This window comes from Chiloscyllium punctatum, chromosome 40 (assembly GCF_047496795.1).
Source record: "Chiloscyllium punctatum isolate Juve2018m chromosome 40, sChiPun1.3, whole genome shotgun sequence".
In the NCBI taxonomy this organism is placed as follows: Eukaryota; Metazoa; Chordata; class Chondrichthyes; order Orectolobiformes; family Hemiscylliidae; genus Chiloscyllium; species Chiloscyllium punctatum.
In genome coordinates, this window is record NC_092778.1 from 45,780,594 (window position 1) to 45,793,387 (window position 12,794).

Consider the following 12,794-nt stretch of genomic DNA (forward strand, 5'->3'; position numbering starts at 1 on the left):
TAGTGCTTTGATATCCCAGTCCCATGTTCCGAACCATGCCCTGAGTTCATCTGCCTTAGCCATTCGGCCTCTTGCATTGAAATAAATACAGTTTAATTGATCGGTCTTAACTCATTCTCTACTTTGTTCCTGCCTGCTCTGACTGTTTAACTCACCTTTGTTCTCAACTGTACCAGATCAATTTGATCTCTTTCCTCACTATCTCCCAGGCCTCAACCCCACCGCCCCCACCCGCCCCCCCCCCCCACCTCCACCCCTTAATGGTTTAACTCCTCCTGAGCAGCTCAAGCAAATCTGCCCACCAGTATAGTATATCCCTTCCAATTCAGTCATCTACGTAACTTATATAAATTGTAAACCTGTTGAGGTCCCAGCACTAAACCCTGTAGCACAACACTCACAACATCTTAATAACTAGGGGAAAAAACACCATTTATGCCCATTCTCTGCTTCCTATTCACTAACCAATCTTCTCCTTGCTACTCCCTGGACAATGAGCTTTTATTGCCTGCAATAACCTTTGATGTGGCACCTTGTCAAATGCCTTTATCCACAGCATGTTATCTCCTCAGAGAATTTCAACAGATCTATCACAAAAAGTAGTTGACTGTGCTTAATTATTTTGAACTGATCCAAGGTCCTAACATTTGCCTTATATTGGATCTTGAGCTAACTGGCCTACAGTTTCCTGCTTTCTGTCTCCCTCCCTTTTTGAATAAATGAATTACATTCACTCTCTTCCAATCTAATGGAACCATTCCCATATCCAGGGAGTGCTGGAAAATAAAAAAACAACACATTAATTATCTCATGAGCCACTTCTTTTAAGACTCTAGGATGAAGTGCTTCAGGGCCTGACAATTGTCAGCCTGAGCTGGGGAGGCAATGGCCCAGTGTTTTTATTGCTAAACTATTAATCCAGAAACTCACCTACTGTTCTGAGGACCTGGGTTCAAATCCCATCATTGTAGGTGGTCGAATTTGAATTCAGTAAAGAATCTGGAATTAAGAGTCTAATGATGATCATGAAACCATTATCACTTTTTGGATAAAGCTATCTGGTTCACTCATATCCTTTAACGGAGGAAATCTGTCACACTTACCTGGTTTGGCCTACATGTCACTCCAGTAATGCGATTGATTCTTAACTGTCCTCTAAGCAAGTACAGATTGGTGATAAAGCTGTATAGCCAGAGGCACCCACGTCCTGTGAGTGAATGAAAACAAAACTCCAACAATTTAGTCAATACCACTTGCTTGGTATTTGTGGTTTTTCTCAGTTCTTCCCTTTCTCCCTTCCTGATTTATTGCGGTTTCTGTTATGTTACCTTGTTTCTGAAAGAGCTACCGACATTCTTGGGTTGGCCTGGAGTCACCAGGAATGAATCTCTTGGGACACTGTACTGAGTATAGCCCCAGAACAGACAGAAAGCTAAGTTTTTAAAAAAAGGTCTCCATTTCCCCTCACTATGATGACTTTTTTGCTGGTTATGGAAGCATCTGAGATTGGGTGGATGGGAAATGATTGCTCATTTGATCAGGTCAGGAAGAGTCTGCCTGCTTCCAATTGGAAAGTGAGACACTGTGAAAACCCATCTGATGACCAGTGGTGGGCATGAACATAGATGGGATTGGGGTGGTGATGGTGAAACTGTCCAATCAGAGTTGATGACAACCCAACTGCTAGACGGGAGGAGGACCCGGGGCAATCTAGTGGGTTGAGAAATTTTGCTGCTGAGCTTGGGAGGAGTATGTCATTTCCAAGTTCCTACCCCCAACCAGTTATCAGCAGTTTGCTCACTGATCCTTCTTATTGTTTGCAGGCTTTGTATCTTTACAATGTAGTGTCTGATGGGAAGCCTGGCAGTGAAATAATCAGGTAATTAAGCATTTACAAAAAAAATTATATTGCCAATTATCGCTGGGAACCCCAAGCTTAGATAGAGAACTCTGCGCAGATAAGGAACAAAATTAAATAGTTCTGGATTAGTATGTATCAGTACTGTAACAAATTGCTTTCTCCTATGTGGGTGCTTCCCTCTTCCCCTCCCTCTCTCCCGCTTGAGCTGTATGTGGGGTTTGTTTTAACTTGTGCATTTAAATGCTAAGATCAAAATCCAGCTTTTCTCCACTGGGGAGAACTCCCCCATTTTTTTGAGATAATTGTTACTGTGTCCTAAATGTCCAGCTGAGCCACTAGCCTAGTTTCAAATGCTGTTTTAAAACGAATGCACATCTAACAGAGCAGCTCTCCCTCAGTGCTGCCCTCCCTGGTTACTCGTTTTATTTGCTATTTGCTGTGTACAGTGCGGATTGCTGGTCTCTATTACAATTGTACGAACACTGTTTGTTCATTCATGTGGCTGTGCAGTGTCGAGGCTGTGAGACAAATGTTGCTTCCAGCTCCTGTTTCACCTAATTATGCTATTTCCTGTTTTCTCAGTGTTGGAGAGTTAGCAAAAGGTTTAACCTGTGAACAAATCCAATCCTTGGACAACACAACATTTCTCCCAGTTGCTGAAGTCTTGAAAAGTAATCTAGACCTTCTGTCATCTCATCAGGTAACCAACGTGATACATCTGAACTTGCATTTATATAGCATCTTTCACTGTGGTTAATAGGTGAGAAGAAGATGGTGATGAGAAAAGAAAGGATTGTGCGTAAGAGCATTTCTAGATATAAAAAAGAAAGATAGCACCTTTTACAACCTCAGGATGACCCAAAGATGTTTTCAGTCAATGATGCACTTGTTGAAACATAGCCAATGTTGAGATGTAGGAAATATGACAGCTGCTTTGTACACAGGAAGATCTCAAAATAATTGAGGGATAAATGTTGACTAAGATATCAGGGAAAAAACATTTGCCTGCTCTTGTGAAGTATTGAAGTACTGTAGAAACAATTTGTGCCCACCCTACAGAGCTTAACAGGGACCTCAGTTTAACACCTTAACTGAAAGATGATATCTCAAATAATATTGTAAGTCCTCAATACTGACTCTCCTAAAGTGCAGTGCTCCCTGGCTGCTGACCCTCTGTCAGTGCAACACCTCCTCTGTAATGCACCTCCAACACTGCGTTTTGAATCTGTCTACCTGGCGATCCATTTAATGCAAACATTCTTGCTAATAGCTTCAATGTTTCACTTGAAAGTGTTTTGATTATAACACCATGAATCTGCTCAACAAACTAACTTCATATCCTGATGCTGTGACCAAATTTGTTTCTTAACTCATACCACACAAAGAAAAACAGATCAGCCTGTTAATATTTTACAGTTTATACGATGTTGCTGTGCTGTTGCATTTTTCTTGCAGAATGGTGTCTACTTCATCATTATTCTATTGCTTGTGACCTGACCTAAGACCTTTAGAAAAAGGAGCAGACAGTTTGGCCCCTTGAGCCATTCAGTGTGATCATGGCTGATCCGGCATTCCTTATGTCCATTTTCCTAATTTTCCCCATAACCCTTGATTTCCCTACTGATCAAGAATCTCTCTATTTCAGCCTGAAACATACACAAGGATTCTGCCCCCACAGCTGTCTGGGGTGATGAGTTCCAAAGACCCTCAGTCCTCTGACAGAAGAATTTCCTCTTCATCTCAATCTTAAGTGTCCTGATGGGAATGTTCTTGCACACTGAAGGGGCATTAATGTTGGAGGTTGACATGACCTGTGTTATGCAACCCAATGCATTTGCTTACAGTGCCACTGGATGAACTTAAAGAGATCCATTACAGTAACATTAAATAGTACAACGCAGGACTGGGCTGTTCAGCTGGTTTCAGATTGTCTTTGCTAAGAGCAGTGATGAAAGAGACTAATTGGCTCAAATCTGATGAACTAAGTGATCAGCACATGGTGTAGATACATATTACAATGTTGCTTGCTCTGAAGTTATAGAATTGAAAACAGGAAGCCATTCAGCCCCTCATGCTTATACCAGCTCTTTGAAGGACCTATCCCATTGGTTGCTTCTAATGTTCCCCTTTTCAAGTATACATCCAATTCCCTTGGCACCATTTTGACAAAGGGTGTGGGGTTATCCCTACTATCCTGACCAATACTTATCCCCCATTCAACACCAATAAAAAATCCATCTGGTTATTATTACATTCTTGATTGTGTGACCTGGTTGTATGAAAATTATGTTTCCTCCATTACAATTGTGGCTACACTTCAAAAATTGATCATTGACTGTAAATTGGGGCACCCCTTGGTTGTAAAAGGCTATACCATTTCAAGTATTTGTTTTTAGAATATTCTATTCTAAAAACTATCAGGTGACACTTTACTGTTAAATGTTATAGTGAAGCTGGAAGACCTAAGGTACAGTAGTCAATGAACCTCCAATGATGAATTCCTTATGAGATAGTTATCTAATGTTGGGATGGGATTCCCATGTTATCCCACTGTCTTCTACCTTTGCCCAAAGTGGAATTAAAGACAAGTGAATATTCTACTTGGATGTGTTGTGTAAGTGATTTAGAAGTTTTCTTAATCTAAATTTTCTTCATCAATATGTAGATATACGAGTAGAGAAGGTGCAAAACTTGATCTTCTCTTAGGAAATAAGGCAGGACGAGTTACAAAGTGTTAGTAGTGGGAAAGTACTTTGGGACCAGTGATGATAGCCTGGTGCTGTCTCAAAACTTGGTAGCAATGTGGGGCTTGATTGGAAGACCACTGTTCTGAACTTGTATTTTTGCAATGCTGGACTTTTTATTTCTTTATTTCTAAGATCATGTAACTAAAGAAGCTATACCTAGGGACCTTTGGACCTAAATTGGCACTGTAGGTGGTAACATATGAACTTTTCACTGTATTCATTTAAGTACGTGACAATAAAGCTAATTCAATTCAATTCATAATTCTATTAGTATCAAAATGGTTATGGAAAAGGAAAGGCTTTGCATGACAGTTAAAGTTCTTAATTGGAGTAAGGTATGAGATGGTATGAGACAGGAACTTTCAAACGTTGATTGGAGTAAATTGTTCACAGGTATACTAGCATGACTGGAAAGTGGGAGGCTTTCAGAATTAAAATAATGAGAATTCAGAGGAATTATGTTTCTGTTAGAGTGAAGGGTAAGGCTGGTAAGAATAAGGAATAATGAATGAATGAAGATATTGAGGCTCTGGTCAAAAATAAAAAGGAGACGTGCATTAGGTATCGACAACTGGGACCAAGTGAATCTCTTGAAGACAATAAGGAGTGTAGTGGCTGTCTTAAGAGGGAAATCAGGAGGGCTAAAATGGGATATGAGATAGTCTTGGCAGATAAGCTTAAGGGTAATCCATAGAGATTCTAAAAGTACTTTAAGAGCAAAAGAGCAACTAGGAAGAGAATAGGACCCCTTAAAGATCAATGAGGTTAACTTTGTGTTGAACCTCAGAAGATGGGATAGATACTAAATGAAGATTTTACGTCAGTTTTTACTGTGAAGAAAGAAATGGAAGCTAGGGGACTCGTGGAAATAAATATTGATGTCTTGAAAACAGTTCACAATACAGGAGAGGAGGTGATGGAGGTCTTTAAAAACACATAAAGGTGTATAAATCTCAAGTGTATCCCAGGATATTATGGTAAGTTAGAGAAGAAATTGCAAGGCCCTTAGCAGAGACATTTGTCCCATTTATAGCCATGAATTAGATGCCAAAGGACTGGACGGTGGCTAATGCTGTGCCCTGATTTAAGTAAGGCCATAAGGAGAAGCTTGGAAACTATAGACTGGTGAATCTGACATCACTGTTGGGTAAGTTGTTGGAGTGGTTTCTGACAGGTAGGATTTACATGTATTTGGAGAGGCAAGGATTGATTAGGGATAGTTAGCCTATGATTGAGTCTTTTGAAGAAGTAACAAAAAATATTGATGAGGGAAGAGTAGGATGTGTTGTCCACATGGACTTTAGTAAAGCCTTTGACAAGCTTCTACATGGTAGACAAATTAGTAAAGTTAGATCACATGGGATTCAGGGTGAGCTTGCCAATTGGATACACAATTGGCTTGACGGTAGGAGACAGGTTGGTGGTGGAGGGTTGTTTTCCGGACTGAAGGCCTGTGCCCACATGGACTGGTGCTGGGTTCACTTTTGTTTGTCATTTACATAAATGATTTAAATGAGAATTTAGGAGGCATGGTTAGTAAGTTTGCGGATGGCACCAAAATTGGTGGTGTGGGTTATCTAAGATTACAAAGGGATCTAGTTCAATTGGGCCAGTGAACTGTGGAGTGGCAGGTGGAGTTTAATTTGCATAAATATAAGTTGTTGCATTTTGGTAAAGGGAATAAGGGCAGGCCTTACACAGTTAGGGTCCTGGGGTGTGTTGTCAAACAGAGAGACTCGGACTCAGGTACATATTTCTTTGAAAGTTGCATCACAGGTAGACAGGATGGTTAAGACGGCATTTGGAATCCTTGTCTTCATTGATCAGTCCTTTGAATATAGGAGTTGGGATATCATGTTGAGGTTGTACAAGACGTTGGTGAGGCCACCTTTGGAGTGCTGTGTACAGTCCTGGTTGCCCTGCTAAAGGAAGGTTATTATTAAATGGGCGGCACGGTGGCACAGTGGTTAGCACTGCTGCCTCACAGCACCAGAGACCTGGGTTCAATTCCCGCCTCAGGCGACTGACTGTGTGGAGTTTGCACGTTCTCCCCGTGTCTGCGTGGGTTTCCTCCGGGTGCTCCGGTTTCCTCCCACAGTCCAAAGATGTGCAAGTCGGTTGAATTGGCCATGCTAAATTGCCCGTAGTGTTAGGTAAGGGGTAAATGTAGGGGTATGGGTGGGTTGCACTTCGGCGGGTCGGTGTGGACTTGTTGGGCCGAAGGGCCTGTTTCCACACCGTAAGTAATCTAATCTAAATTGGAGAGGATTCACAAAAGATTTACCAAAATGTTGCTGGGAATAAAGGGTTTTAGTTAGTTATAGTTCCTGAGGGTTGAAATTCGAAATTAGTGGGCATTTTTTTTTAAGGTAGGAGGAGACAGATTTAAAATGGACCCTGGGGCAACTTTTTCACACAGAGAATGGTTCATATGTGGAATAAACTGCCAGATGAAGTGATAGATGCAGGTACAGTTACAACATCTAAAAGACTTTTGGATAGGTATATGAATAAGAAGTGTTTAGAGGGATATGGCCAAACCCAGGCAAGTGGGACTAATTTAGTTTGGAAACTTGGTCGGCATGGACACGGTGGACCAAAGGGTCTGTTTTCAAGCTGAATGACTCTATAAGTGGTTGCAGTTATATACAGCATGTTAAATTCTAGGATGCACTCCCTGAGAGTGTGGCAAATTCTGTTGAGGCTTTCAAAATGAAATTGGATTAACATAGGTAAGAAGGCATTTGCTATGAGAGAGAGTTGGGGAATGGAACATCAGAGCTGCTCTTGTAGACATCTTGCACAGACAAGATGGGCCAAATGCCTTCCAAGCTGTAGCCATTCTGTGATCCTGATGAGCTACTTGTGTCAAACTGAGTTATATTTGTGGAGCCGTGCATCAACCTTGGTGAATTTGCACACACTGCCGGTTACATCACTACTTTTCATGTTTGTGGAACATGCTGTCACAGGCTCTCTGCTCTCTAAATGTTCTTACTGCTGTTTCAGTTGAACTGCCTGGCATGGAAGTACCAACAAGAAGCACCCACGTTAATGCCCCCGCTTCTTCTTGCAACCCTGCCGTAAGTATTCTCTGAATGCCAAGCGCTAAGCCGTTAGAGAATATGAGAAGGAGAAGAGCAAAGCTTGAGTTTTATTTTCTTTCTGTTGTGTCCAGCCATGTTGTTCTGGAAGATGCAGCTCAATCTGTTTGCAGACTGTTGTTGTTCAGCCTGGGCAGGGCTGAGCTCCAGTTAATCATTCCCGACTCCACAAAGAGGAATGAAGTGATCAGAAGAGCATTTCAGTGTCTGGTAAGGAGCTATACAGCAAGAGTTCGGGTTAATGATCAGCCCAGTACGTCAAGGCTATAACACGCGTTGGGAATGTGAACCATTGAAAATGCTGAGTCATGTTCCTGATTCAGGGCATTCTGCTTAACTCAATGGTTACCAGCTTTATTATCCAGCTGTGGGACAGTTATTTCATTACTGATCAGAGGCTGGGAATTCTGGAGGGAGTAATTCTGCACTTACCTGTTCAGTATCTACCAAGCACAATTCTGGAATGTGCTAGAATGTACTGGACTACTCCCACTTGTCCAGATGAGTGTAGTTCAATAACACCAGAAGCTCCATACCATTCACGACAAAGGACCTCATCTGCCTCTTTAAACATTCACTCCTTTCTCCATCAATGCACAGTAAGTAGCAGTCTGTATCATCTGCTGGAGCATCACCTGAGGCTCCTTCAACAGCACCTTCCAACCCCACTGCCACTCAGAACCATAAAGGTAGCAGAACACCAGAGAATCACAGAAAGTCATGGCACAGAGAAATGTCACTTGGCCCATTATGTCAGCTAACCAGCCAATCACAAGGTCCAGCACTTGGTCCGTTGCCCTGCAGGTTACAGCACTTGAAGTGTATATCCAGACAACTTTTAAATGTTAAAAAGTCACACAACACCAGATTATAGTTCAACAGGTTGATTTGGAAGCACTAGCTTTCAGAGTGCCACTCCTTCATTGGGTAGCTGTGGAGCAGAATCAGGTAGATCCACAGATGAAGACGCAGCACTCTGAAAGACAGTGCTTCCAAATAAATCTGTGGAGTATAACCTGGTGTTATGTGGTTTTTAACTTTGTCCACCCCAGTCCAGCACCGGTACCTTTACATCATGCTTCTACCACCCTCTCAGGCAGTAGGTTCCAGATTCATACCACCCTCTGGGTGACAAAATTATTATTAGGACATAAAACATAGGAGCAGAAATAGCTCACTCAGCCCATCAAGTCTATTCCACTATTTAATGAGGTCATGGCTGATCTGATAATGCTCAACTTTCTTATTGATTAAAAATCTGTCTGTCTTAGCCGTGGGTATGCTTAACTTACCAGGCTCAACAGCACTCTGCAGTAAAGAATTCCACAACCCTACACAAGAAGAATTTCCTCCTCATCTCTTTAATAGACAACTCTTTACTTGGAGATTATGCTCTCTGGCCCTAGACAAAGGAAAACATCATCTTCTACCCTGTTAAGCTTCCCAAGAATCTATCTTTTAAGAATTCAATAAGGTCTCCTTTCATTATTCTTAACTCTTCTAACCCTAACCTACTCAATCTCTCCTCATAGGAAAATCCCTCATGAGAAAAATCAACTTTGAGATCCTTCTCTGGACTGTTCCTGTTCTCCATTCCTCAGCTCCCCTCTCATCCTTTTACCCAATTTCTTCAAATCAAATGCCACTAGTCACTGACCTCTCTGCTAAGGTAAGTAGGCTATTCTGAGGCTGGTCACAATGTTGTGGATCTCAGTCAAATCTCTTCTTGGCATCCTCTGTTCCGAAATCCAACCCAACCTATCCAATCCTTCTTCATTGCTGCAATCTTTCCTGTGCTGGCAACATCATTGTAAATCTCCTTTGTATTCTGTTCTGTACAGTTACATCCTTCCTGTAATGAAGTAACCAAAACCGTGCAATGTGTGCAAGTTGTAGGCTAACTAATGATTTCTAAAGTTCCAGCATACCTGGCTGTTTTATTCTATAACTCAGCTCATAATGTGTGGAAAGGTTTCCACGTGCCCTCTTAACCATTTCCAGTCTGTCTTACTACCTTCAGGAATTTGTGAACATTCACTTTAAGATCCTTTACTTTGTCTACACCTCTCTATATTCTCATGTTGTGTTTTCTTTGTTTAGTTTACCTCATGCATCACCAGCATCGATTCCACTTACACTTGTTTGCCCACCTGACTAGTCCATTAATATCTTCCTGCAATCTTTAGCTGCCAATCAATTGGACAAGTTTTAATCATCTGCAGATTTCTTGTCCTTACAATTTATTAACATTTACCACAAAAAGCAGGGAACTGGATACTGAGCTCGACACTCGAAGCACCCTTTCAGTCACAAAAATGCACATCAACAGTTACCATTTGCTTCCTGCTACTGAAATTTCCATACCTATATTGCTACATTCCCTCATATGCCAACTGAAGGTTGATTTAGTTGGGACAAAGATCAGAAATAGAAATGGAAGGGTGAAAAATTGCAGAGGAGTCTGGCTTGACAGAGGAAGCAACAGTTTGGAAATAAAGGAAAAGTTTGGTTGTGCTTTGATGCAGGGAGTGTAACATAAAGCAGATCGGCTGATGGCACAGTTACAAGAATGGCAATATGATGTCGTAACTATGGGTTGATGTCCTGGAATTGAACTGAGTGTAGTTAAACAACATGGTGTAGTTAACAAAATGTTAACATGAGTGTAGTTAACAAAATGGCAATTCATCACCACTTCACTGAAGAGCAATTACTGTCCCAGTAGCAACTCTCATGTCTGTGAATGAATTTAAAGAAAAAGCATTCCTGCATAGAGTCTGATTTGGAGATGCTGGGGTTGGACTGGGGTATACAAAGTTAAAAAATCACACAGGTTATAGTCCAACCGGTTTAATTGGAAGCACTAGGTTTCGGAGCACCGCTCCTTCATCAGGTGGTTGTCGACCTGATGAAGGAGCAGCTCTCTGAAAGCTAGTGCTTCCACTTAAACCTGTTGGACTGGTGTTGGGTGATTTTGAACTTTGTACAGACCCTGATTTCTTAATCCAGACTGCATATGTATCCTTCAAACCTTAAAAACCAATCTACAGCAAACATTCTGCTTTAGAAGTAAAATGTACTTCTAAATTCTATATTCATATTCATCTATATTCGTATCAAGTTAGCAGATGACAGGCTTGTACCTTATTGATTTGAGGAATTATTCTAACTTTTAATTATAGATCACCTTTTCATTTTCAGAATTACACACTGCAGGATGAGTATGATGTGGATGTCTTGGGCGGAATGATTTGCAATTTGTCGCCACAAACCATCAAAACGAATATATCCCTCAAAGCACTGACTGAAGCATTCATGCAGTTCAGGTCTTGCAAGAACCTCAGCAATGACCAGAAAATAGAAATTCGAAATAAAATTAGAGAATATTATAGGTAAGGCAATGGGCCTTTGGACTATTGGATAGACTTCTCAACAGCTCAGTGAAGGAATCCTGATGATGTTGGGTTTTGTATTGTGTAAGATTCAGTGTTTAAATGGATGTGTCAATGATACAACACAATCTTCCTCAACATAATACAGCCAGGTTTGTCTGCTACTCTGTGCTGATTCAGATGATATAAGCTCATTTATAAGGAGAATGATACAATTGTTCTCCATTCATCAAGGTCAGGAAATAGAAAGCACCATCTAAGGCTTTTCATTCTTGACTGCTTTCTATTGCCTTCCTTACCCATTACTCCATGTGTATGGGCACTTACTGAGGACATGCTTTGGTTCCTGTTCATTGTGATACTGCTGACCAATAGTAGACTTCCGGGCTCGTTGGCAAGATACCAGAAGAGTGGATGGTATCTGTGTCACGTCCATCTTGTAAGGAAGAAAGAAGAGAATGCTCTGGGGAATGAGAGGAAAGATCACTGAGATTTGCCTGTAGAAACACCATATCAATCCATATAGAATTAGATGTTATTTTGGCACAGAACATAACAACAGAAGGCCATTTTAGCCACTCCAGCCTGTTCTGCAATTCAGTGAGATCCTAGCTGATCTGTGACAAAATTACATGTCCTTTTGTTATCAAAAATGAATAAATCTAGCAAACACCTACTTCCCTTGTCTTCAGTACCTAATCTTCTAATGATCTATGTTTTCAATTTAGCACTCCAACTGCCTGGCAACCCGAACTGATACAAGATTTGGGACCTTTAGTTACATTCTTGTCAAAGGAGGATCTGACCATTGTTGCTGAAAAGGTACCTAATCCTGCACCTCTTTGTTTGGGTCTTTTTGCAGCTATTGACCATCATCTGATCTGTCAGATTTGCCAGCTAGTACCATGGACAGGAAATTGCTTTTTCAGAATCGCTACTGGATCTCTTAATAGAAAAGTCAATAATTATGTGGAGCAGAGGAACATACAAGGGCCTTGGTGGAGGAAATGGGGGGCTATGGGATTAGTTTTAGATTGCTCAAGCAAAGGGCCAACATTGATATAATGGGTTGAATGGTTTCTTTCCATGCTGTCAGCTTTTGTAGTTCTTAATCATACTGGATGGTTACACAGTTTGAAATGTCTGATTAATTACCGTGCAAAGGGCCATGGTAAAGCTTATTTCTTCAGTTCAGTTTAATTTAGTAAGTTTGCATGCTTTCATCAGATGATGTTCCCTTCTTCCTCAGTTTCCGGATGTATTGCTGCAGTTAGCTTTGGATGTCGAGGGGATGGCCATATTTCAGGACTTCCTGGCCGTGGTGTTCAGCACTCTCATAAGAGCAACTGAGAACGATAAACTCTCCAGTCTGACTCCAGGTGAGTCTGTGTTATTTTCACAAAACTGGGTGGATCTCATCTCTCCACGTCCATCTGTAACTAAAGTTGTTCCTTTTGAAAGAGCCTTATGTTTGAGTTTGGTTGATTTTAATTATGAGAGATGCCCCTGGACAGGCTCCAGGCGTACCCCAGTGGAACTGATATATTCACTCCCCAGCAGCTTGACAAGATCCCACCTCAGGACTTCATATTCATCTCCAGCAATTTCCTAGAGAGAGATTCCTGTTTAATTTTTCATGTTGCATTTACTGTAAGTTTTGTTCACATGAAAACATGACCAGGCAGAAACA

At 41.2% G+C, this 12,794-nt stretch overlaps 1 protein-coding gene across 2 annotated transcripts in view; it reads left to right on the top strand.

The window, feature by feature from the left end:
- Positions 1-12,794, top strand: part of LOC140464558 (otoancorin-like) — a 58,618-nt gene that overhangs the window by 20,898 nt on the left and 24,926 nt on the right. For both annotated transcript variants that reach the window (XM_072559790.1, XM_072559791.1), the window contains exons 11-17: positions 1,824-1,879; positions 2,444-2,561; positions 7,618-7,691; positions 7,787-7,922; positions 10,914-11,104; positions 11,833-11,926; positions 12,354-12,483. In XM_072559790.1, the coding sequence (XP_072415891.1) occupies positions 1,824-1,879; positions 2,444-2,561; positions 7,618-7,691; positions 7,787-7,922; positions 10,914-11,104; positions 11,833-11,926; positions 12,354-12,483 (799 nt within the window). The remainder of the gene's footprint in view (positions 1-1,823; positions 1,880-2,443; positions 2,562-7,617; positions 7,692-7,786; positions 7,923-10,913; positions 11,105-11,832; positions 11,927-12,353; positions 12,484-12,794) is intronic.